The sequence below is a fragment of the Artibeus jamaicensis genome, unplaced genomic scaffold (genome assembly GCF_021234435.1).
Source record: "Artibeus jamaicensis isolate MK-2021 breed Jamaican fruit bat unplaced genomic scaffold, CSHL_Jam_final contig_548, whole genome shotgun sequence".
In the NCBI taxonomy this organism is placed as follows: Eukaryota; Metazoa; Chordata; class Mammalia; order Chiroptera; family Phyllostomidae; genus Artibeus; species Artibeus jamaicensis.
The window spans coordinates 24,892,324-24,919,501 of NW_026521883.1; the positions used below are offsets into that span (position 1 = coordinate 24,892,324).

At 45.5% G+C, this 27,178-nt stretch overlaps 1 protein-coding gene across 5 annotated transcripts in view; it reads right to left on the reverse strand.

Moving 5' to 3' along the window:
- The window catches only part of SQOR (sulfide quinone oxidoreductase), a 44,914-nt gene extending 18,165 nt beyond the window's left edge, over nt 1–26,749 (reverse strand). Inside the window, exons 1-7 of one of the 5 annotated variants that reach the window (XM_053669979.1) lie at nt 26,641–26,736; nt 18,783–18,887; nt 17,012–17,132; nt 15,239–15,356; nt 10,132–10,382; nt 7,925–8,095; nt 2,296–2,349 (exon numbers count right to left, since the gene is read on the reverse strand). In XM_053669979.1, coding sequence (XP_053525954.1) covers nt 2,296–2,349; nt 7,925–8,095; nt 10,132–10,365 — 459 coding nt within the window. In that variant the 5' untranslated portion in view covers nt 10,366–10,382; nt 15,239–15,356; nt 17,012–17,132; nt 18,783–18,887; nt 26,641–26,736. Of the gene's footprint in view, nt 1–2,295; nt 2,350–7,924; nt 8,096–10,131; nt 10,383–15,238; nt 15,357–17,011; nt 17,133–17,171; nt 17,261–18,782; nt 18,888–26,640 lie in introns of all 5 variants that reach the window. The other 4 variants (XM_053669980.1, XM_037156508.2, XM_037156507.2 and 1 more) reach the window with 4 other exon arrangements.
- Between the last annotated feature and the right edge of the window lie 429 nt (nt 26,750–27,178).

Here is a 27,178-nt window from a genome sequence, read left to right on the forward strand (position 1 = left end):
ATTCAACCAGTCTTTAGTAAATGACCTTCGTTTGCGGTTTTAATATTTGTTAACAATTAAAGTTCTGTGGTGACCAAACAAAAAAGGAAGAAGGTTCATAGGGTGCAATGAAAATGGCACAAATTGAGATAAGAGACTCAAGCCTCAGTTCTTCCAGTAAAAGGGACAGAAACACTCAAAAACACAACATCAAGATGGGCTGGACCTCCAGAACCTCCCCAGGCTGTTCTCCAGAATGCAGGGCTACTACCTCCAGAGTCACTGACACCTATCAGGTCTCAAGAAAAGAGTCCTGTGATCTCCCCATCACACTCAATTCAAGAGCAACTACTGCTGATTACTGATCATATCTTCTGCTACAGTTTAAGTAGCTGTAATGTTAGCAGTTTCAACAATAATCATTTATTATTTTAACATCACATTCCCTTTTAATGTTGCTGCAGTTTCACATCTATGCTAACATTGGATGTTCACTCTGTTCCTCTGAGGGAGGGAAGGAAACATTACTGGCAGATGAAGAAACTGGATTGGAACAAGGTTGAGAGACCCACGTGGAATCTTACAGAGCTAGACACCGAGGCCCGTGCCCACCGCCTGGGGCCCTGCCCACAAGACTTCCATACTCCCTCGTTCCCAAAGCAAAATTATTCAAGAGCTAAACAGCTGCTCTCCTACTGCTTTCAGTGTTCTTCTCTAACTGAAGAAGCTGTTGTTAAGGGGAAAGATGCCATAAAGTGGGATACTTGTTCATAAAGGGCAGTTTACTGCCCCCTCATCCAATCTTAGTGCTTCTCTGGGAGGCAGGGGAAGGGATGAGGTCTGACCCCTGTTGGCTGCACAGGAATAGGCTGTACGCTGGGAGCTGTGGACTACTTTATCACACGTGCCAGGCCAGTGAGCAGGAGAAAGGGACAGAGACTGTGAGCAGAGAGAGGCTGCCTGGGGCCAAACAGACCCCAGATCAGAGACCGAGTCCTCTGAAGACCCACCTACATTTCTGCCCTAGGGATCCAGACACCTTGGTATTCTCATCAAATAAATCCCCCTTCTGTTTACAATAACCTGAGCAGTTTCCTACTCTCTGCAATCAAAGAGTACCAGATAAGACAGCAGCCTTAGTTTCCCCATCTCTTAAGTGGAGACAAAAATACCTTTCTCTGAAGGAGCAATAAGAAATCAATAGTAGTTTCCTAGCATGTACCTGGTACATAGTAGAGACTACATTTAAATGTATTGTTTCTTGGTTTGCTGCAAAAGGCTACTAAGGACTCTCGGCACCGGTCTCTTCAAACAGTCCTCCTCAGAAGGCACCGGGACTCTCAGGGGGGCCGTGCCCTGGGGACGCGCCGTGTCTGCAAAGTCAGCACTTCGGGGTGTAACTGGCACCCTTCTCCGTACAGTCTACTCCATAGCTTGTCGTTATGTGAGGCTGACGGCCATGCCACCGTGACCCAAACTCATCACAACCTTCATACCAACTCGTGGCTTCTTTGAACGTTCACAGAACACATCCCAGGACACTGTCACCACCCTCACCCTGGACATGTCATGACTTCAGCTTTGATGCAGAAACACACTTCAAAGACCCTTACTGAGCCAGCTTGCATGAGGCCCTTCCCTGTATCACATTCCTGGAGCGTGTGACCTGGCTATCACCATGCTTCCTGTGCTCCAGCTATTTATCCAGAGTTCCCAGCAAACTCCTGGAAATCATAATAACTACCGATTTACTCCACGATGCTTTAGAAAAAACTAAACTTGAACTCCACAATTGTCAGGCAGCCTCTAGCTCCCTAGCTCATGGAAAAGGGAGAGTGAAGGAACTTCCAGGGTAGTCGTTACATTGTCGGTCACTTTGTACCAAGAACCCCAGGCTCTGCACCACAAAACCCAAAGCTCCTGATAAACTAACTCCTGGTGTTCTACCCTTAAAGTCTGCTTAGGAATTCATGATCTAAGTCATACCTTCAAGAGAAATTTTAATCTGTAATACAGCCAACTCGGTCCCACACAGAAAGGTAGTTTTCTTGTACATGTAGGAAAAGTTGCTCTTTTATATGAATTCCCATTAGGGCATGGGCATGTTGAATTATGATTAAAGCTTGCAGCTAGATCATATTATTGACAGACTCTTAGAGAAGGCTTTTTTAAAACCATAAAAGGACTTCTGAGAAATAAAATGAGAGGAGGATATCTTAGGACTTTTTCTTGTCAAAATGAATATAAAGCCACTAAAGCCCATGTTTGATGTTGGCATAAGTAGGTCAGGGAACACAGAAGTAGTTTGAAACATACCTTCTCATAGTCCAACTGGATTCCAAGAGCAATAATAAGATATCTGTAGGAGATCTGCAACACAGAACAATGCCATTTTAGACCAGGACCCAAAAGTGGCCTGCAAGGGCTGACTCAGGCCCCAGACTGGGGGGGGGGGGGGGGGGCCAATGAGTGTTTCCACTGTTCTATGTGGATGACTTGGGGCTGCAGGTGGTGTGCATCAGGGGGAGGCACGCCCCAGTCTGTCATCACACTCACCACTCTCACACCTCACTGCTTCACAAACATTGTGTAACCTGCTGGCTTTTGAGAGCTTGCGACAACAGAGAAGGATGGCAAAGAGGCCACACATTTTATGCAATGCTTGTGTTAACAGTTCTTTGTGTTGAGGAGGGAGAGAATGATTGTCTAATATTAAAAACTATCAACTTTTTAAAAAATCTATGGGGTAATGCATGAATCCCAATCAAATCTGAACTGTCATGTGGATGGATCAATATCATAACTGAGAAACTGCTCTTTTGAGGGTTATTGAAAAGGATGTGGTACAATGTATCTGACATGGTTTAATGATCTGTTTGCAATTTAAAAGGCCCCTCTTTAAATATGGGTACTGTGATTATACATGCTGAGGGCAAAAGTCTCCATACTCATCATGATGGAAATGTGGGTTGAAGATCAGGAGGAAGACAAGTTGAGGCCAGAAGAAGTCAGTAAGAAGGATGCAAAGTTAAAGGACTTGCCAAGGGAACTAGAGATGGAGAATGATTGCAACGAAAGTCAGGAGCCCAGAAAGAAGATCAGGTGATGCCTGCCACACTCTTGTACTGAACAAAGAAGCGCAGGACACAAGTTGTGCAGATACAGTTAAAGGAGCAGGGTCCCGAGGTGCAAGAGTGCTCTGCTCATGCCGGGGAGCAAGAGAAGGAAGTCACTGCAGAGGTCCAGCCCCGGCACCCAGAAGACCCAGCTCCACGGTCACCTCCACAGTGGGGCTTCCCATGACTCAATCTTCCTCCCCGCGGGCCCCTCCCTGCAGCTCCCTTAGCACAGTGCACATGATGCTTTACAGCACTTGTAGTTATACAGCAGTAACGCCCTTTCCCACCACATCACACACTCCTAGAGGATGAAGGTTGCGTCTTATTCTTTATATTCCTAGAAGTGAGGAACTTGGTGATATTTTTGGATGAATGGAAGGATGGATGGTGGATTCTAGTTGCTTGTGAAAGTACAGCTTATCAAAGTAGATAGATAATACATACGTCATCATCTATATGATTTGCCTATCCATAGACAGCGGGTACCCTGAAATTCCTTGTTCTGTAGGAAAGTGTACCAGGCCCGTTAAAGGCTGACTGAGCTGTGTTCAGTGTGCAAGGTATGCGAGGTCAGAGGTGGCATGGGCCTGGGGGTGATGGGCTACAGGTAAAACATAGGGACAGTGCCAACAAGAAAAGCCTTTGTTTTGTGCATGCCTGATGGTTCTATTGGAGCATAATATTGATTATTTTCTTAGGATTAGTAATAACAGATAAGCTTAAAATTATAAGAAATCAGCGAGGGAGAAAAAAACCCTAAGGTAGCAAAGAAGAAAAAGAAAGCCTCAAGCCTTTGAATGAGTTCAAGTTTCCAGGCCAAATGATGTAAACCCTAAGGAACTGCAAAAACTTGTAGACGAGAGTTTTGAGCAATTGCAGAGAACAGTGCAGGCCTCCCCAGAAGGCTAAATATGGGCAAATATTCTAATTGTATACAAGGGGTGGGGAAGGTAACTAACAACCTAGTAAACAGGATGCTCATCCATTTCAAAGCTCCAGGCTCATCTACTGAATGGATGGATGATTCTTGGTGATTTGGGAAAAGAGCAGCAACAGGGATTCAGACTGCAGACTTGCTTTTAGTTAAGAACCATGTTGGCACATAGTGGATACTCAATATATTATTTCCTTTTTTTCTTTATTTTCATTTATTCTTTTAAAAATAATAACAGTAACATTTCTTGAACATACTTCATGCAACTGACAAGATGCTATCTCCCACGAGACGTTATATGCAGATTTTGGATAAGACCACAGGATACTTTTGCTTTAAAGCTTGTGGAAGAAAGTCCCACCAGCTTGCACCAACTCTTTCCCCGGCCCTAAAGCAAAACTCTACAGCTTTCTTAAGGGTCCAACCCTGAGAAGTCTAAGCAGGTCTCTGAAGTGAGAACACCTACAAGTGCCTCTCATTCTCAAAGATGAGACTTCTCAAGAGAAGTTTAACTAAGGACAAACCCAGCCCCAAAGGGCTCTGAGCTACTCCTGTAACATAAAGAGGTCTGATCAAGGAGGCAGGCACTGCTGTACCAAAGGAATGTTGTGGGTTATAAGACACGAGTCTCCTGGCCCCATTAGCTGGCGGCAGACTGGCCAGAAAAATGAGTTCCAAAGCTTGATCTGAAGAATTAAGAACAATCTTGTGTTTCATTCAGTCTGCTCTCTAGAGATGCTGGGGAAAATAAGTTCATCAACAGGGGAAAATAATATATAAAAATTTTCATTTAAAATAAATAAATAAATAAATTTTATTAAATAATATATTAAATATTATTTATTCTAGGATTGTAACAGGGTGCAGGGCATATCCCCCACAACCCTTGATTGGGGAGAGGAGAGTGGATGATGGGGTGTTTAAGATACACTGGGGAACAATGGCAAGTTAATAGCCATGCCTTCCTGAAGGGAAGAGGGCTACCACAACAAATTGTGTACCTGACTGAGAACGTTCAGACTTGTGATGTAGCCAGAATATAGCACCTGCGAGAGAGGCAGGGGGTGGATGCCCACCCACCATGTCCATGTATCTCTGGGAACTTTTGCCCTGACTAAAGATGGCAGCCAAAAGAAGGTGAAAGATATTGAGGAACTGGCAAAATTGGCAGACACTAACACATCATAGGAGGGGCTGGATATGAGATCACGTAGGAAGTTCTGGGCCCAGCACTTTAAATGAGGGCAGGCTGAAAGAGAAGCGGGTCAGCCACGAGGTCTGGTGTGTAAGGGGAAAAGCCACGAGGTCTGCAGTGAAAAAGGAGAGCCACGTAGTCTGGAATAAGAGAGAGGAGGTCTGAAAGCCAGAAGTTCAGAGTCACCCGAGCTGGTGGTGCAGTGGGGGCCTGCTCAACCACCCTGATTTGTGAGAGATGCTTGGAGCTGAACCGTGACCGGGACTGCTGGGTTGGAGACTTCAGCTTTTCTGAAAGACAGTACCTCTGACCATTGTGTTCTGAAACTGGCCTGGTTTGGCAAAGGGAGGCAGGACTGAGTACTTTGGGGTGTTTTTAAAGGGAACAAGACCTTATGGCAGAAATCTGCCGAAATTCTAAATCTGTATAACCTTTAAATAAATAAACAACCCCTTTCCTTTTTCACCAAACTCTTGCACTGGGAGTCACGCTTCTTGGTGACAGGCAATCAAACCCCATAACTGTTTTAGAACAGCATGGGCAGTTCTGTAACAGGATGAGGGAAGCCGGACTTGGCAGTGGATCATGGGAAAAAAACACCCAGAGGCTTGAATTGACCACAAGCCCAGCATGAATCAGCACTGTGATAACTGCTGCTAAAAAGGCGAACGCTAACTTAGGCTGTCTCTGACTGTACAGGGAATGGTGCCAGGCTATTCTGGGCTGGGGCGTGGAGTTGCTTACTCTTCCAGGCACCTCTTTCATGGAGGCACTAACCAGTACGATGACGTCTAAAGCAGGATAAAGAACGTGGTGAGGGAAAAGAAGACCATGAAATATGAGGAAAGGTTGAGAAAAGTGGGGGCAGGGGGACAAGTCTGCCTGCAGGGAAAGACTGACATAGACTATAATAAGAACCATCTTTGAATAGTGCAAGGGTTTCTCCATGCACACAAGACATTCTCTCCCACACTACAGGAAGAATAAGGAATGGGAAAGATATTAAGTCCAATAACCGCCTGCAGGCCCAGGAAAGAACAGGGAAAAGTTACAGGAAGGTGGATTCTGACCCTTTAAAGACAAAACTTTTCGTATAACTTTCAAAAAAAAATGTCTAAAAAAAATGAAGAAGGATAACACCAGAGAAGTCCCTGACCCCAGGACACGTAAATACCAACCCATTTTCAATTGAACCCTCTCCCCCCATGTATCCCAATGCCAATTAGTTGGCTCTATTATTTTTATTTTTTCATTAATGTTCATCACCTTCCAACACCCTATATAATTTATTTAATATGTCTATTATTGTATGTCCTCCTACATTAGACTGTAAAATCCAGGACAGTAAGGAGTTTTATCCGTTTTGTTCACTTATATATTCCCTAGAATTTGCCTAGCTTATAGTAGATGCTTAATAAATATTGGAAGGAAAGGAAAGGAAAGGAAAGGAAAGGAAAGGAAAGGAAAGGAAAGGAAAGGAAAGGAAAGGAAAGGAAAGGAAAGGAAAGGAAAGGAAAGGAAAGGAAAGGAAAGGAAAGGAAAGGAAAGGAAAGGAAAGGAAAGGAAAGGAAAGGAAAGGAAAGGAAAGGAAAGGAAAGGAAAGGAAAGGAAAGGAAAGGAAAGGAAAGGAGGGAGGCCAGAAAGCAGGCATGGAATCTTGACCTGGGTTCAGGGAAAAGCTACATAGAATCCCTAAACTCTATGAAATTAAATGCAAAATTTGTTGCATAAGTGAATTTTTCTAGAGCAGGCTTTTATCGGGTTCTCAAAAGATCCATGACCCAAGGAAAGGTTAAAAATGCCTGCAGCCAGTGAGTTCCTGCCAAGGGGTTGGACTTGAAACCCTTTCAGTTCCTACCAACTCTCAAATTCTACAGTTCTGTTTAAATGACAGAGTGCCCAATTTGGAGAGCAAGCAGGAAGGATATTAAGGCCAGTATCACCCCAGGGCCCCAAGAACCATGGGAGGCTGGAACAGGCAGGGTACAGCATGACAGCTGCCTGCTGCTGTCCTCGGCTCAGCGGCAGATGAGGGGCCATGATGCTGCAGATGGCTTCTGAGCCTGTGGTCTCACCATCCTGTTCTCAAGCCCCCGGTCAAACACAGGGGCAGCAGTGTCTGAAAAGCTTTGATCCCTGGGTGGTGGGGGTAGCAGAGACTTCCAAATGGTGCTGATCCATTACGAGCCTCAAGCTCCAGCAACCACAATTCTCCTTAGCCCTGGCACAAACCTCAGTCACACTGTTCCCTCATGACTCTGGCAGAGTGCCCCTCAGTGTGACTGGAATGGATATATTCAAACATCCCCCTCCTCTGGGAAGCCAGCTATAAGGTAGAAAAGCTGGCAGCTTCAAAGGAAAAAGGAGGAAGGTGTCTCCCATTTTAACATGTAACAGTGTTATTTGTTCAGTAAACATTCCAATGCAAGATACTGTACCAAGCAATAGGGCAAACAGTGGGTATGCGCAAATACTTGTCTTCGTTGTTCATTCATAAAATTCCACATCACTCGGTCCTTCTGTCTATCCCATCTCCCATTCACCACACCCCTCCCATCTTGTGCAGTATTTAACTCACACACACATGCACACACGTATAAATACCACCCTCCCACCATGAAGCTGTTCAGTTTGATAACAGCAGTGCGTTTCACACAAGCCCTCAGATTAACCAAAGCCGAAGGATCCAGTGGTTACCTCCTTGCCGTTGTCTGTGCGGATGCAGTTCTTGTCTGGGTTCAGCTCAACCACTCGAGCTTTGATCCACTCCACACCAGACGGAATCACACTCGCCGTGGGACGGCCAGACGAGGACAACTGTTTGGCGCCGGCACCCACCAGCGTCCAGATGGGCTGGTAGAAATGTCTCTGAGAAACAAAGCATTTGGAGATTCCTTTCAACTTGAGGCTGACAAAGTGTCAGAGCTAAAGATGCATGTGCCAGACTCTCGACTGCTCCCTCCTGACCCCCGGAGGATCACACAGAAAGTCGCCAGGTGAGCCTTCCCCACCCACCTGTCATTAGTGTCTCCTAGTCTGTTAAACTGTGAAGGGTAGTCACCTACAAAGATTCTACCAAGATCATCACTTTGGGGCTTAACATGTTATATATACATGTATATATACCCACATTATGGATACATTTATGTGCACAGATATAAAGAAAAAGTAAGGCCGGTAGCCTAAATATGGCTCCTCAGAAGTTCATGGGGACTCTGGCAAGTCTGAAAAGTTTACGGCCACTCTGGGAATCCTCAAAACCTCATTAACTTCCAACCGTGTGTGCCAAGCCTGTGGAAGGCACAGACACTCCCCATCAGCCCTGGTAGCCCCCTTCTCCTTTCCCAGAAGGTTTACACCCAAAGCCTGGAGGCGCCAGATGCTACCCCATAATTCAACATATGCCCAAACTCCCACTGTTTTCTGAAGTCTTCTTGCTTCAGATGATCTACTCAGGAACCAAGGTAGTTGTGAAGGGGCTAAGGGGAGCTAGTTCAATGGCACTGAGAATCCCAGTTCACTGATGGAGTGCACTGGGGACCCAGAGTTCTCAGCGCTGCCCAGCACCTCAGCCTTGGCTGGGCAGAATTGCCAGTGGAGGAGTGAACTGAGAATAGCTTTGCAATCTCCCCATTGCTACTAATGGACATGATCCCAAAGGACAGAACAGAGGTCTCCAGGCAGGAGACCTCAATGATTTCAAGTCCACCTTGGACAGAAAAAGGAATAAAAACACAAGCTTGGATTTTTTTTTTTTTACACTACAAATAAGCATCAGCCCCAGCAATCCCTGAACCAGACACAGGAGAGGAAGTGCCAACCGCGTGAGCCACTGGCAGCTCTTTCGAGACAAGGGGCAAACCGGACGTGCCCTGGCATCCTGAACTGTGTCCAGCCACTGTCTCATTACAGAGAGCAGCCTCTATCTATGGGTTAGCTACAAAGGCCAACGGACATAGCTCTCAGACCACTGTCATTTAAAATGTCGTCCCTGAACTAGTCACTTTAAGGAGGAAAATAACAGACAGCACCCTCTGGTCTCCTCTCAGATGGCAGCACGCCAGCCAGGGCCTGCATCAAAGCCGGGCAGCCCCGGTATGGGAGAGACTTCTTGGAAAGCAGTGCGCCTTTCCTGCCCGCCCCTCCCCACCAAACAGGCACCACATCCATTTTACTCCTCCTCCCACACACACCAAAAGGAAACAGTTCCCATCTGGTGCATTCCTGGTTCCTTAGGAAACCTAGACAAACAATCAAAAATCTTGAATATTTATCTGTTGCTTTTGGACAATTTTTAAATGTTTTTCATGAAATAGTGCCTTACATACAAACATTTCCCAACTTCCCTCCTGGTGTTCACTGCCTTTTTCTGCCTTATAACCTGTTTATAATTCCTTGTATTTAAATTCCTGAAACCCACTGATACCATCCCAGAGGCCTCCCTGTCCCTGCACTCAACACCCTTTCTCCAGACTGGACCAGAGGTAGCACAGTGCAAGGACCCTCGGTTCTCCTCTGGACATGATGTTGAAGGCAGAGGGCCTCGTGGACTGTTATGCTGAAGCCCTAAACCTGGTACCTATGAATGTGACCTTATTTGGAAATAGGGTCTTGGCAGATGTAATCAAATTAAGAGAACTGTGAGAGAATAAGTATCTCTTGTTTTAAGATACTCAGTTTGCAGTGATCTGTTACGCAGGCCTAAGAAATTCACCTAGAGAATATAAAAAGCCAAGAGATCTGTCCTCTTTCCCTCCCTCTGCCTTCTCCAGTCCTTTTGGACTGATTTTTGTGCCCAAAAGCACTAACCTGGGGACTTGACAGCCCAGCACCTGACAGCCACCCCGCCCCTAGCACACACAGGCCCGTGTGCGCACACACATACTCAGAAGATGCAGATGTACCTCACTGGGTTCCACAACGGCCACATTCTCTGCACCCACTCTCCTCTTCATACGGGAGGCCATGGTGATCCCTCCACTGCCCCCACCCAGCACGAGCACCTCATAGTGGTTCGTGGCTGCGAGGCCGGCCCCTGTGTGCAGCTGAAGTGAGCTGGCCTGCTGAGCACCCAGCCTGAGAAAGCAGGTGAGGAGCCGGGCTCGGGGGCCGGACACCGCAGCGACCAGCGGGGTCATCTTCACACTAGATCCAGCTAGAAAGGAACAGACAAGGCTATGAGTGAGGAAGGGACCACTACGTGACCAAAGCACTTTTTCCGGAGGAAGGGGGCTGGCACCCAGCCCCACAATCTCTCCTCAAGACCTCCTCCCCAGCTGGCCTGGTGCCCAAGTCTCCTGGCAGCACAGATTGGTAACGAACCACAGCCTAAGCTTCCATTTGTCCCCTTCCTCCTTCTTTTAGGGCATCTAGGACTTTGTCTGAACCCAGTAAGCCACATCTTTTAAGTTCCAATAGTTTGTCTGTACTCATCCTTGTCCATCCAAAAGTTCTGGGGCATCCTGTGGTTGCCTCCAGCTGTCACCCATTCTCCTCTCGAACACACACCTCAACTCTCTCTGTCTTTTCAGTCCACCAAAGACGTGGGAGTCTGCAGATTGACACCTGTACATGTCCTTGGCATGCGGCCCCCGAGACCTTGCTGAAATGGAAATAGTCCAGCAGGAAACCCACCCTCTTCAGTCAGAGTTCACACCAAGGAAGTCAGGGCCTGGGCCCCACTCAGAGCCTCCTGACTCTGCTTGCTTGGGGACACGCCATTTCATCAACTCATGGGCTACAGACACACAAGCAAAGGCCCTTCACCCCTTTGGCAATTTCAACCAGATGATAAAAAGGCCGTAAAAAGAGTCCTGCCTGGTATCATAAAATTATATTTTATGTGAAGAATCTACACGTGCTGCTGACCAGTCTTTTATTATATACAACCAATAAACAATTTCCCCTTAATAGTTTCTCAGGGAGACACACTTAACCTTTAGAAAAAGGCATGTCTGCTCTGAATGTTAAGGCAGTGAGGAAATGAAGGTTTCTCAGACACAGGCCTTGGCTTCTTCCCACCCACAGAACTGGCCTGATGTCTTGGGTACCATCTACTTGAAGAACTGGAAGGGCCCAGATCCAAAATATCTCCTTCCCTGGGTATTACCATGCCCCAAATTCCTACATCAGGTTCACTTCTTCGGGTTCAACAAACTGTTCCAGGAACCCCTTATTCAAATGCAAGGACGCAGCTGGGGTTAACACTTCTATCTGCTCAGATCACTAACTTTTTAATGGGAGTGATTTAGTTATACCATCTTCCCTCAAAACTGGAGAAGAGAAAAGCTACCTAAGGGGATTGGAGAATGCTGAGAGGGAAAAGGGCTCTGACAGGAAGAAGGAAAGGCCCTGGAGAAGGGAGAAACAAGAGGAAGTGAGGAGGAGCCAGAGAGCTGACTTTAATGAGGATGAACTTGGTTCCAGTGCATTGGCACCTTGACCAGCGTTTCAGATCTGAGAAGTGACCCAGCGATTTGGGGACCCACAGAAAGTGAGGCAGGTTCAGACACTGCTGCTGCAAGCTTCAGATCTGTAAGACCCTTTTAGAAAATAACATTTATCATCCTTTGACCCTGTATTTCCATGTCTGGGACTCTGGTCTAAGAAATAACCTCTAATACTGAAGAAGACAAACCTTTAAAGATGTATCTCACATATTCATTCATAATGCAGGATCAACCCCTGGTTAACTGGTTTGTAGATTGGATTGGATCCAGGTCACAGAAAAAACTCTACCCTGGCTGGGGAAAGGTCAGGTCCCAGACTATTTCAACCAAGATTAATTTATGATTACTTCAATTTAATATGGGGGGCTGGAGGGAGGGCAGGGATGGCAGTCTGAATGTCAGAACTTTGGGGAAAGCTTAAATAAAATATGTTTACACAAGATGATTATAAAAGACTATATAGGTCCTTCCAAATCATATTTGCAAAGAGCACACAAAGTGCTCATGTTGTGATCAGTATGCAAATTGGAATACGATATGAGAAATTGAGCTCGACTATGGTAAGAGAAAATGCACTAAAAAAGACGGCAAAATGTTAACCCTGGCTGAGTGGTTTTCTCTAGGTTTTAGAATAATGGGTAATTTTGATTCTTATGCTTTTCTGTATTGTATGAAATTTCTACCATATACATACATTAATGTTGCAATGATCATTTTTTCCTCTTTTAATTAAATTTATTAGAGTGACACTGGTTAATAAGATTATGTTGGCTTCAAGTGTGCAATTCTATGATACATGATCTGTACACTGAATTATGTGCCCACCACCCAAAGTCAAACCATCTTCTGTCACCATGTATGTGGCCCCCTTGACCCCGCACTGACCCCTACCCCCAACCCTCTGGCGACCACGGGTACTGTTACCTGTGTCTGCGTCAGTTTTACATCCCACATCTGAGTGCAATCCTATGATTCTTAGACTTTTTCACTGACACTTCTCTTAGCATGATACTCTCAAAATAAAATACATTGATAATAATAACTAACATATATTAAGTCCTTTATATAAGCATTTAACTTGTAAGTAGGCTGCCATTATTGTCCCCATTTTACAGATGATAGACGGTGATTTGAACTCAGGCACTCTGGTGCCAGAACCTTCTTTAAATCACTACACTCTGCTATCTCCGTGATCTTTACCAACAACAACACAGCGATAATGTGACAAGGTTAAATTTTTTTAAAGATATATTTTTCCACACTTCCCAGAAAAGAGAAAAATCATTTTTCATGGTACTGACACCTAAATATTAGCAATGTATTAGTATAACTGTAATTCACATCTTCGTGCTTTTCTCAAGTTTTCTTTGATGAACTGTACTGTTTTAAATTTTTTAAATCACTCGATTTGATTTTGTTTTATGGTTGAGGAGTGGAGGAGATCCCCAATTAGGATGCTGCTGTTTGGCAGGAAAGGAAAAAGATATTTTATGGTGAGTAGGAAAGATATTTTATGGTGAGTAGGAAGTCGTCACATCTGCTTTTCAAAAATACCCACAGAATGCCAGAATCCCGGCGACACTCCTGACTTCCCAGAAAAGGGGCACCATTTTTTCGCGGTCCTAACACCATGTATTAAAACAGTGCTCTAGAGGGAGGCCGGGCTAAGTTGCTAATTTCCTCCCTCTCCACGTGAGGTTATTCGGCCTCAACTTCCCTTGCAGCCTAACACCCCATGGCTCGTCCTCTGAAAGAGGAAGCATTTACGTAAATATTTCCTGCACTCAGACAAGCAGGTAACTTTCATTTCAGCTGTTACCCACGCTCATCTCTGGAATCGGTATTTATAAACACCAAATCCTCCCAAAACAGTTTTATCCTCTTTAATAACAGCCATCAAGCAGAATACCTGGCCTTTGTAGTCAAAATTCATTTGCATAGTAGAGACAATTTCAAAAACACACCAAAAAATGTGTGAGGGAAAATGTTCCAAGTTTCAAGACTCCTGAAAATCTCAAGAACACTCTCATTCTAATGATGTAAAGCCGCTTAACTTCCAGATCAGAAAAACCAGAACAATACTCTAACGTTGTCTGCGGAAAAGGTGGGGTGTGGTGCTGTGCCAAAGACGACAAACAACACAGGGCAGTAATGAGTAACTGGAATTACTTAACATCCCACTTTGGAACTGTGAATATGTATATATGTGTATATATGTGTACATGTGTGTGTGTATCAATGGCTCCAGGCCCTGTAGTCTTACTGGAGAAGTGTAATGCCTGCTGATTGAAAGAGGAGACAACCTGCCGGGCACCTCCCACTGACATCACTGGCCAATGGCTCCAGGCCCTAGTCTAAACAAAAATCAGAGTATCAGAGTGGACACTGGCTTCACTCTTTAGTCACTGAAATATTAAGACCTGGGCATATTTCAAGTAATAGCAAGATAACAGAAATACATGTAATAGCATCAAAATTATAATGACTTCCCCCTATGTGTATAGCTCTGTAGCTCTACAATTCACAGAACCCGCATTAAAGGTATGAACGCCACCACTTTACGAGTGGGGAAACTGAGGCTGGAAGAAGAAAGGTGATCTTCTGAAGGTCATGCAATGAGTGAGCAGTCTGAATGCCCTTTGGAGCAACAATGCAGGCATCAGCAGGAGCTAGCAATTCAGAAGCAAAGAAGCTCCCAGTCTGCACCTTCTCCCAGCTCCCTCTGGCCTCTTTGCTGGGCAGGCAGGACAGAAGTGCTACACCACGGGGCCCGCCCACCATCTCCCAGAGGGGCAGGCCTCCAGGCAGGGGCAGATTCAGGTTTAAAGGGCATTAAAACCTATACAATGTAGGGAATCAAAATTATAAATATGAAATTAAATATAATAGTTACTATTAATTTTGAATGGGAAAAATCACAATAAATGTCTGAATCCTTGGAGAGTTGGGATTCTTTATTCTGAGATCTCTTTTAGGAAAGTTACCAGAAATACACACAAGCATAAAAATGCTTCCTGGTTACAGCCGGGCTAACCCTCCTCTCCTGGATCACTTCAGAACTCCCTGCACCCACCCCGGCCTGTGCAAGAGGGAGGCCTTGAAGGAAACTTCATTTGCTTCTGAGTAAATCCACCTCTAGTGCCTACAACTCTCCTCTGGGGCACTCTGGCCACCTCTCTGGGACAAGCTGAACTAGTGGTGCCCTCCTTCAACCAGTCCCAAGTTCTGTCAGTCCCCCACCCCTGCCCAGGACAACATGGCTACTTCGGACAGTCTGAAGCTAGGTCCTGATTCCTACTGTGAAACTGGCTCATCACAGCCCTACAGCAGCTTCCTATGTGCCGGGCCCCATGCTAGGTGCTCGAGGTAAGAGCATCATCCGCATCTTACAACTGGGGGGAAAAAAGCTCCAGGAAACTGGTTATATCCTCAAGGCCACACAGCCAATAAAGGACAAAACCAGGATTCAGCTGGAGGGGCTGGAAGAGAAGGAATGAGGGAACCAAAGCAAACATCACCACTTTCCCTGTTACATAGAGGACACTCCCAGGAACTGACTCACGCAGTTATAGAGGCTGACAAGTCTCAAGCCAGCAATCAGCAAGGTAGAGACCCAGGAGAGCAAACAGTGTAGTTTCAGTCCGAAGGTCAGCAGGCTCAAGTCCCAGGCAGAGCGGACACTGCAGTTCAAGTGAGAAGACAAGAGAAAACCCAGTTAGGCAGAAAGGATTCGTGGGAGGGTCAGCCTATTTGTTTGGACTTTCAACTGATTGGAAGAAGCTACCCACAGTGGGTGGGGTGGCTGGGGTGGCCAAATCTGGGTCACGCAGGCTGCCAATTCCTCCGGCAACACCCTCACGAACACACCCAGAATACCGTGCAACCAAATGACTGGACACAAAGAATGAGCCACCATACCCTCTGACTTAAACTATAAAAGGACAGGTCCAAATCTGGGAAAAGCTCAGGAAAGAAACAGTTTCTGTGACCAATCCATACCACTTTGGATGACAAGAAAATGCCAAACATTGTGCCATAAATGCTACGGTCCCTAAACATAATCTCATCTGAGTCTGAAGTACATGCAAGTAAAGTAAGCCATCATGTTTGTGGCACTGGCTTAGACAACAGTTTTTTAGTTTTTAAATTTTCCATATTTTATGACTGACATTATGGGGCTTTGTTAGTCCTAACAAAACTGCCCCTCTCATGCAAATCAAAACTACAATGAGATACCACCTCACACCTGTTATAACAGCTGTTACCAACAGGACAAGTAATAAACAACAAGTGTTGGAGAGGTCGTGGAGAAAGAGGAACCCGCCTTCGCTGCTGGTGGGAATGTAAACCGGCACAGCCACCATGGAAAACAGCATGGCGTTCCTCAAAAAATTAAGAATGGAGTTACCATGAGCTCATAAAATCAATAAATTTGCAGCAACCCCTCTTCTGGGTAGTACCTGAAAATTTTGAAAACATTTCTTCACGAAGATATATGCCTCCCTATGTTCACTGCAGCATTATTCACAGTGGTCAAGACATGGAACCAACCCAAGTGTCCTTCAACAGAGGACTGGATAAAGAAGAGGTGGTACATATATACCATGAAATACCACTCGACCACTAAGAAATACTGCCATTTGGGACAACATGGATGCATCTGTAGAATATTAATCTAAGCAAAATAAGTCAGAAAAAGTCAAGAAACATATGATTTCACTCATACATGGGATACAAAACTATAAGGAACAAATGAACAGGCAAAAATGAAGGAAAACTCACAAAGACGTGGATAACAGCAGGGTGGTTACCAGAGGGAAATGGAGTTAGAAAGGGTAAAGAGGGTCAAACACATGGTGACGGACGGAGATCCGACTTTGGCTGGTGAGCACACAATGCAGTGTACAGATGGTGTACTATAGAATTGCACACTTGAAACCTATATAATTTTACTAACCAATGTCACCCCAATAAATTTAATTTAAAAAATGAATTAAAAAAATCAAAATTAGAAAATACTGCCCCTCCCAGGATTAGCTAGTTCCTGAAAACAGTAAGCCTCTTGTCTGGGAGTGTGTTTCTGATAACCAACCCAGAGCCCATACGAGACCCACCTGGTCTGCCTGGCCATCACACTCTAGAAGGGGCACTCCTTTGCCCTCATCAACCCAAGGCGACACCAGACCACAAGGGCAGCCCCTACACCCCAGAGCACATGAAAATCCTACAGATCGGCCCATCCCAAACCTGGTCAGCTTGTTCCCCCTGCCTCACAGAAACCACATATACGTTTTTGTCCATGCTTTCCCCTCAAATTTTCTGCCTCCTGACCAACCTGAGTACTTCCCTGTGCAGCCAGCCCTGTGCGGTGTGCGATGCCTCCTGTTCCTAGGTAACTGTAAGGAAAAGGTCTCCCTTCACGGCGGTCATCTCCCCATGTGTTGGCCTCACCACACCTAATTAAAACAAAGCCCAGGTACATTGTAATAACCCACCTTAACACGCATTCACTGACTGTCCGGATGGAAGATCATACATGCTTAACACAGTTCTGCCCTGCTCTTCTCCTTACATATCCAGTGATCTGTCAGGTGGCATTTTAAGAAATTTAATTACATATTATTGTACAACATTAAAATTATGTAGGTAAGTGGGCTAAATTCTTGTAGCTAAATAACATAGCTAGAGTATGATTTTTAATGAAACAATTATTCTGAAAGAACACAGCACCTGGTCTGCCTTTGTCCTACTCTATCACCTGCTGTCCTGAAACTTTAGGTAGCTTCTCCACTGAGGAAAGTTTTCACATGTCTTTACTCTTTAACTTTGATAAAGGGCAAGCGTCACCAGCCAGAAGCACTCAGAAAGGTGTTTAAGAAGAGACTCTTCTACAGGATATAAATATACATGCAAATTCAAGGTTTATACCTACACTATACTTGTCTCAATCATATAGTAGCTAAATTTGCAGAACCAAAAACCAAGAAACATAATCTAAGCTATATTTTTATTTACAGAGTTATTCCCTACATGAATTAAATTACATTTAGCTATGCTAAATGTGTGTGTGTGTGTGTGTGTGTGTGTGTGTGTGTGTGTGTGTGATTACAGAAAGAACAGAGTTACCTGAAACCTGCATGGTCGCGATTCTGCTGTATCTAAGAATGCTTCCACAAGCATTCACTGAGCACCTACCACACACAAGGACCCATGCTGATGGACAGAAATTTCCCCAGCCCAGTCCTGGTGCCATGCCCAGCCTATCAGCTTTAGGTGCTAAGGGATGAATAGCAGAGCCTCTCAGCTATGGATGATGTAGGTCAAGAAAAAGGTGAGCCACCCTGGCTGGTGTGGTTCTATGGATTGAGCATTGGCCTGCCAACTTAAAGGTCACTGGTTCAATTCCTAGTCAGGGCACATGCCCAGGTTGCAGGCCAGCTCCCCAGGTGGAGATGTGAAAGGGGCAACCAATCAATGTTTCTCTCTTACATCAATGTTTCTCTCCCCCTCTTTCGCCCTTCCTTCCTCTCTCTAAAGATAAATAAAAATAAAAATAAATTTAAAAAAAACAATAAGGTGAGCCGAATTTCAAGAAAAAGGTTTTTTTAATATTAGAAGTTCTAATTTAAATATTAGAATGGTAAATTCAAAATGGATTAAAAATTTAAATGTTAGGCCTGAAACCATAAAAACCATAGAAGAAAACATAGCAGCAAATTCTCAGACATTACTTGGGGCAACATTTTATCTAATATATCTCCCCAGGCAAGGGAAACAAGAGAAAAAAACAAACAAATGGGACTACATCAAACTAAAAAGTTTTTTCACAGCAAAGGAAAACATCAACAAAACAAAAAGACAACCCACAGAAAGGGAGAACATACTCACCAATATTTCTGATAAGGGGTTGATATTCAAAATGTATAAAGAACTTACAAAACTCAACACCAAAAAATCAAATAGCCCATTTAAAAAATGGGCAAAGGACCTGAATAGACACTTCTCCAAAGAGGACATGCAGATGGCCTATAAACATAGAAGATCTTCAATGTCACTAATCATCAGAGAAATGCAAATTAAAACCACAATGAAATATCATCTCATACCTGTTGGAGTGGCTGTCATCAATAAATCAACAAACAAGTGCTGGTGAGGATGTGCAGAAAGGGGAACCCTTGCAGTGTTGGTAGAAATGCAGACTGGAGCAGCCACTGTGGAAAGCAGTATGGAGATACCTCAAAGGATTAAAAATGGACCTGCCTTTTGACCCAGAGAACCCATTTCTGGGAATATATCCAAAGAAACCCAAAACACTAATTTGGAAGAACATAAGCACCCCATCCCTATGTTCATTGCAGCATCATTTACAATCCCCAAGATACGGAAGCAGCGCGAGTGGATAAAACAACCATGGGACATTTACACAATGGAATTCTACTGAGCCATAAAAAATGAAGAAAATGTTACCCTTTGTGACAGTATGAATGGACCTAGAGGACGTTATGCTAAGTAAAATACGCCAGTGAGAGAAACACAAATACCATATGATTTCACTCATACGTGGAATCTAATGAACAAATTGAACTAAGTAACATAGAGACAGACTCATAGATAGAAGGATGGCAGCTAAGGAGCAGGGGTAGGGATCAAACAAAAAGAAAAAAGGGCTCATAGACAAGTGTGATGATGGCTGGGGTGGGAGGGGGTATAAGGGGAATAAATGGTAATGGAAACAATACAATAAAAAGACAATATTGCAGAAAATGTTTTAAAAATTTGACTGAGTAAATACTGGAATGTTATGCGTTGTCAGAGGTGCGTATCTCTGTCTGGCTTGAGTGAAGATGGGTCCTAGTGCTTTGTGTTTTCCTCCACACCCAATACAGTTTTTAAATAAATACAGTGTTACCTCCATTCATATGTACACATCTGACATATAAAGGTGTTGAATAAATCCATCAATCCATTAATTCATTCCACAGTCTGAAAGTCTGTGTCTCCCCAAAATTCATATATTGCAAGCCTAACCCCCAAAGGTGATGGTATTAGTAGGTGGATCTGTTGGGGGTGATCAGGTCATGAGGCTGGAGCCCTTGTGAGTGTATGAGTGCCATGTAAAGAGGGTTAAGAGAGACCTTGAGCCCCTCCTACTATGTGAGGACACAGGGGAAAGGCATCAACCATCAGCTGGGAAGAAGGCCCTCACCAACCATGCTGGCACCTTGATCTTGGACTTCCAGCCCCCAGAACCGTGAGAAGTAAAAGTCTGTTTTTTATAAGCCACCAAGTCTGTGGTATTTGTTACAGCAGCCCAAACAAACTAAAACTCTTACTGAGATGCTTCACTGGGTCATGAGCTGTCCTAGGTGCTGGGGGAAAAAACAAACAGTGAACGTGTCACATAAGTCCTTGTGCTGACAGAGCTTACAATCTAGTGGAATGGAATACACGTTCGTCCCTCTTCCTGCCTCTATTGTGCCCTCTTAAATGCCCTTTCTTGTTTCCTATCTTAGCCATGGCCCACATCCCAGCTTCTCTAGTTCCACCAGCCCAGGATGATTCTACAAGTCTTGTTACTTATCTTGCCCTTCTTCCAACTTTTTTGTTGTCCCTCAGTTACTAGTTGGCATTTTGATGCATTTATTTTCCCACAGAGATTGAAACCTCTTGGTGTTTTTGGAGACTGGTGCCCCCCAGACACGTATGAAGTATCTGGGCACCCCCTGGGATGGTCTAGGCAGGAAACCTCTGCAGTCTACCAAGAGTATAGTACTGATGTCTCTGGTCAACTTCTCAGGAACAATTGTAAGAAATGGGCTACCATTATTTTCCAACACCTACAGCAACTCTGGATGAGTGGAAGGGGAGTTCGGTTTGGCTTCCAAAAACCTGCGTTGATATTCCAGTTTAGCTCTAACTAGCAGAAGCAAAGTGCAGTGTAATCAATATGAGTGGAATGCCTTGGGTGTTCTGGCAAGAGTAGGAATAATCAATGAAAGCTTCATGGAATGGACAGAATCTGAGCAGGAGGTAAAAGACTGGCGGCTTTTTCACAGAAGAATGCACCGAGAGAAGGAAATAGCATTAAATAAATGAACCAAGAGACAGTGTCTGCCCTCCAAATCTCTCTCCAGCCTTCTCTGCCCTCTCTGAGCCCTGATCACTGACCTGCAGGGCACGTACCATCTGGCCTGCCTTGTCCTCTGGCTTCCAGTTGAGTTCAACCAGATTAGAGGCTGGAATAAGAGCAAGATTGGGATATTTATTCCTCAGACCCCTCCCTCCTGGGCCACTAGAAATCGCTCCCTCTACTTGCTTCTTCAGGCCCCAGAGCAATACAATGGCTTCACCTTAAACTTGTCCACACCTTTGTAAATAGGTATTTTGTTAAGCCTTTCTTAATAACCTGTATGAGTGTACCGTTTCCCAGAATCCTTTGCTGATAAGGTGGGAAAGAGTATGTTTGGGCAACGCAAGTCCAACCCGATTTGACTGATGTTGTGAGGAGCAAACAAGAAAGGGACATCATAAGCCAGTTATAAAGGGTCATGCTGTGGACCTGCAGCTTTCCAGTGAAGTATCAAAGTTCTGAGAAGCAATGGAACAGAGCAGCAGCTTTGAGAAAAATGAATCTCATGGGGGGGGGGGGAATTAAATTGGAAGAGAGACAAAACCCGGTCTGGAAGACAGGAGACTAGTGCAGTGGTCCAGGTGAGTGACAAGGGCCTGATTAGGTGCTGGCATTAGGAACACAAAGATTCAGGCAAGACAGAGGTAGGAAAAGGGGGGTGACTGCATGAGAGGTAGGAAGAGCCCTTGGGGGGTGGTCAAAGCTGACATCCAGGTGGCTGAATAGAGGGGATTTATGCGGGCAGGAAGAGCACAGTGAAGGCAAGGGTCTGTCTGGGTTAGGGTGGGCAGGTTTGAGGCTTGGGAAGTAGAATCACCTAGAATGAGCATCGCATAACTATGGTCAAGGAAGAAGGCAGCCTAAGGTAGATGTCCACTGGGAAGAGAGAGAAACTAGATTGGAAAGACGTATGTAAACAAAGTTTTGGTTTGGGGTCTTACTCCTGGACAATCATAGCCCCAGCTAGGGGTCCGTCACAAAGTAGCCACCTGCAGGCCAAATGCAGACCAGGCTCCCAATGCACAGCAGAGCTGTGTTTTGTTCGCCTCACAGTGTTCTCTTAAATTTTAAATTAGTGCCAAGATTAAAATGTTTGCATGTCTTGCCTAAAAATTTCCAGGCGTTCGGCCTGACAACAATGGGCCCACAGTGTCACATGTCGACACCTGGCTGAGCAGTCATGGCCCATCCACGTCCTGCATGAAGATCCCATTCACGCCAGCCCCACGTGGCCAATGGCACTTATTTATGTCACCTGCTGGGCCCTGGCACCCATTTTGAGCTTGTGGTCCCCGCTAATGGCAATGAGAGTCCTTAGAAGTTCTTAACAAAATAGATGTCTTCAAAGACACCTTGAAGAAAGTTGAGAGGACAAACTGGAACAATCCAGCTGAGCTCAGCATTTCTGAGTGTGTCCTATGTACCGAGCACTGCGCTAGGCACTGCAGAGATGGTGGTGAATACGAAGAGTCTGTCCGTCCTGTAACAGGAAAGACCCAGAATGTGAAGGTCTGCAAGTGGCAGTTGCAGAAATTCAATCACCAGTAAGGGCTTAGATTAGACAATGAGAACACAGACAAAGGTATAAATGCAAAACACATGTCGAAGGTATTTCTATGGAAAATTGGCCATAGAGGACAAAGAAGGAAGCATGTGAACTATGACTGTGTTCCAGAGGCGATAAGGAAGAGAGGGTGTGAGCAACAACAGTGGTGGATTGCTCAAAGTGCCGTCAAGGTCCAGAGCGGGGTGAGAGCAGGAAATGAAAATCGCATGCGTGGCTGCACAGGGATTACTCGGGCTGCGCCCTTCCTCTTGGCACACCTCCCATTGAGTAATGGCAGCGCTATGCGTGTTCCAGAGCTGGACTGCTATTTTGTTAACAGGTAAAGAACATGAAGCAATCTCCATTTAGTCCTGCAGAGCCAAGTGAAAACTCTGCCTTTGAAGCTGTTTAAATATTGTTAAATATTGGCCCTGGCTGCGTAGCCCAGTTGATTAGAGTGTCATCCGACACACCGAGGTTGCAGGTTCAATTCCCCAGTCAGGGCACATATAAGAAACAAACAATGAATGCCTAAATAAGGGGAAAAACAAATTCATGTTTTTTTTCTCTCTTTCTCTCTTCCTTTCTCTAAAAATCAATAAAATAAAAAAGTAAATATTATCAAACAGTTGTTTAAATATTAAGCTGTGAAGCAAGACTTCAGTAGTGGACAAGGAGCAAATTGTCCAGGAAACAATCATATCCAGCTCCCCAACGATTCAGGGGTTAGCCATACTGGGCTTCTTTAGTTCCCTACAGGCAAATGGTAGGAATTTTCTTGAAAGAGTCACTGATTAAGGGTTACTAATGAGGAGCTGGCAATGAACAGTGGCTCCCTTTGCTGCTGAGAGATTTTCTGCAAGTGTCCCTGGCCTCCACTCATTTTACAACCAGAAAGCCTTCTAAAGGGGAGGCACTGACAATTTCACTAAGTCACACATTTCTAAGCAAAAAATAGAAATTATACTTACAGAAGGAAAATGCTTACTTTATGGCTCCAGAAGCAGAAAATAAGTCAATTGGATTATTTCAACTGAAAGTTAAAGGTCTTGACTGAATTATATGCCTTGTTTTTCTGCTTACTTTAGCCAGGGGGACCTTGAACACTCATGTTCTAGTGCATAGATCATCACAGTGTAATTCCCCTTCAAGTTCATCCTTCACAGTCAGCCTCTAGTCAAGTACACAGAAGGTTCCTTTTCAGGAGAGGCCTGGTGTGGAATTAATTTACTCCCCCCAGTCACACAGCAGGGATCAGCTCGGGCCTTGTCTCCTGAATCCGTTCAGTGGTCACAGTAAAATCACTCACCAGCCTCAGAAGTGCTGGGATTCCCACTCAGCATCTCACATACAAGGAGACTCAAAGGGTGGGGTTTCTTTTTCAACAGACACTGGCCAATTAGTCAGGCATATTACTTCCTGAAAATAAGCATGTGAGAGCTTAACGCAATGAGAAAAGACTATTTAATTACCAATTATACGTCTGTTGTTCGCAAATGATTGAAGAGATGCTAAACTGAATCCTTTACTGGTTAGTTTAGGAAAGATGAGGAGTAGGCTAGGTAACAGTTGTACCGGGCTCCCCAAGCTCATGTCTTCCCTATGTCCAACCAAATGGCACAGGTCCCCATCCTGGTGAGGTTTTGTCTTGAGGGTGCATCGGGGGCTGGGAGACCCAGATTCACACCCCAGGCAGTGCCTGGTAGGGCCAGTCCTTTACTGTTCTCGGCATTGTTTCATCTTCAGTGGATAAAGGATTGCACTGGACGGCTTCAAAGGTCCCTTCCTTTTCTAAAACTCTGTGATCCTCTAAATGAGCAGAAAAGGGAAGTACAGGTTCACAAGCAGGTACTCAAATGGGAATACTTGTTCTACTCACGTCTCAGATTGATCGGAGCTGTGCATCCCTGCAGCAAAGAATGGCACAGGTTTATAACCAGGCCTGCCCAGTGCCTCTTCCTCTTCTTACAAAGACACCAGTCATACTGGATTGGGACCGGTCTCATCTAACATTAAATAATGTTTTAAGTCCTGTCTCTGAACACTCACACTCTAAGGTGCTGGGGGTTAGGGCTTCAACACACGAATTTTGAGGGGATACAATTTAGTCCATAACACCAGTATCTGCACTTTCCAAGGTTATTGGTGTTGATACCCGCCCAGTGTGCTCTTAAGCTCCTGTTCTTTACAAGTCCGCTCCCCACCTTCCTGCCCCAATGTAGCACTTTTACAGTGTAAATCACAGGGATGGCTGCAGGACCTACTTCCCTTTTGCCTATTACCATCCACATCTGTTAGATTACATAGACTTTTAAGGCTGGGAATTCAAGAGCAACTAACTTACTTCAGGCCTAGTCTCTGCAGCTTCAACCACCTCTCCTACTTACCCAATCTCCAGGGTCAAAAAGGAGTCATGCAGTAGGTGGCAGGGCAGGGAAAGGCAAAAAGAAAAGAGGAGAGAGAAATGTACATCTCTGCCCGGAAACATTTCATCACGGGTTCCCTGTAATGATGGGTTCATCATCACTCCACTCCCTATAAGACATTTCCTGTGTTACAACATCTTGGATTAACAAGCCAAGACACAAGTGAGGTGGAGGAGAAACTTTTGTGCAAAGAAATCCTTCTTTTCATTTTCTCTGGCAGGACACCAGCCACAGGTTCTTACACCCAGACCCAGGAGCTCTGGTCGACATTTCACGCACTCCAACTCCAAATGTGTTATTTACATATTTGTTCAGCCAGTTTAAAAGAAAAAAAAAGCCCATCCTGACAAATACGTGTAAGAACCACCAAATGAATGCATAAATAAGTGGAATAATAAATCTCTCTCCCTCACCTCCTTCTCTCTCTAAAACTCAATTTTTTTAAATTTCTTTCAAGCCCAAATTTTAAACAATTACTTCTCAAACCACCAACTCTCTCCTTGATGAATTTTGGTTTTTTAGATATAGCCACAAGCAATCCTCTCCAATCCATTTATTCATTCTAAAAAATTTACTAAGTACATTCCATGTGCCAGGATTGGAGATACAGTGATGGCCACGAGTTTGCAGTCCAGTGAGGGAGACAGGCAGGTTCTAATAAATGGTACTCATTTCACCCCTCTCACCAGGTGCAGTGCACCTTAAATACACTGTAAAGCATGATTTTTCTCCACTGTACAGTGAAGAGAAGGCACAAAAAAATTCAAAACCCAAAGGCACACAGCTGGTCAATGGAAATGTCGAGACCAGAACCCACGGCCCCTAACTTTCAGTGCCCTTTCCATTATCAGGGAACCTTAACTTGAGGCCCACGGACTTGAGTGGGGAAAAATAAACAACTTTCATCTTTATTTTTCACTCTCAAACTAAAATTTAACACGTTCTTTAATTACATATAGGCCAAAAAAAACCACCCACAGCAATTTAACAGTAGTTATGACTGTCACCAATAGAAGTCACAGGTGTTTTCTTACATTACAGGTGTTGCCTATTTCTTGAAACATTGTTTTATATTTAAGTACTTTGGAATTGTGTTTTTTTTACAATACTGTGCCTTTTATTTTATACTTCTAAAAGCAGTGTACTGAGAAAGGGTTAAGTCTTCCCATAACCGCTAAAGGGGGACACGGCCCAAACCTACGTTATAGCGATGGGCAGCCCACACAAAGCCTGAGGCTCTGCTCTGTGTCTTTCAGCAAGAAGCTAGGTGTCAGTTTTGGTAATTCAAGGGAAACATAAACAGGAAAGAAAATAACCTGCAGAAGACCCTTTCTTTTGCCCCTTTACGCCTACTCAGTTCAGCACGCGCCACAGGTGCAGCTGGCTCAGCGAGTGCCCCCCGGCCCCACGCGCTCGGTCGGTGGGTACGTGCGTCGGCGCAGTGGCAGGTGGGCGAACGCCAACCTCCGACAGGCCGTGGAGGTTGCGCATCCGCCCCGCTCGGGACGGTGCTGAGTGACACAGTCAACAAGTGGAAGGCGCCAGAAATTCCCACACCAAGACAGGTTCCTACGGTTTTTATCTGCCCCTAAGGTTCAGCCCCTCGGTGCCCCCAAGGCCGGACACTCCTAGAAGGAAGCAGGTGTCCCAAGCCCCAAATTCCAAACAAGGAAGCAAAGAGCTGCGGGTACTGGGTGGGGAGGGTAAGTGCGAAGCGGGATGGAACGCGCGGCACAAGTCCGCCGAGTCCGGCTGCAAGAGCAGACCTGGGTCTACAGCCAAGCCCAGGGGTGTTTTCGGTCCCCGCCGGGCCCCCGGGCCCAGGACCCAGGGCCAGGGATCGGCTGCAGGAAGCCTCTTACCCAGTGGCGAGCGGAGCCTCCGGCCACAGCCTCCGGCCACAGCGCTGGCGCAGCAAAAGCTGCGGCTCCCTGCGGGGCCCCTGGGCCTCGGCTGGGGCCCCGCCCACCCGCCCCGGGGCGGAGGCTGGAGGCGGGGAGAACGAGGTGCCCCCCGCCCCCAGGAGAGGTCAGGAAAGGTCCCGCCGCTGCCCCCACCCGGCGCCGCAGCCCGGGCACCAAGGCCAAGTGCAGACTACACCCGGGCTTTGTGAAAGCACAGAGGGCAGAGCAGAGAGACACGAGTCCAGCAGGCTTGGGGGCGCTGCCGGCGGGGCTGACGCCCAACTCTCAGCACACCCTGGAGAGCGGTCGGGCGCCCTCGGGCGAGGCAGCGGAGGGCAAGGAGACCACCCGCCGCTTTCTGCCTAGCCCGCCAAGTAGTACCGCTTTGCATAACTGGGAGGGGCGAAGGTGGAGGCGGGCCGAGGACAGAGGCCCTGCAGGTTTGTGTCGTGTCTTCAAGTGCGTCCTGTACGTCTCACCTGGCTCCCACGGCTGC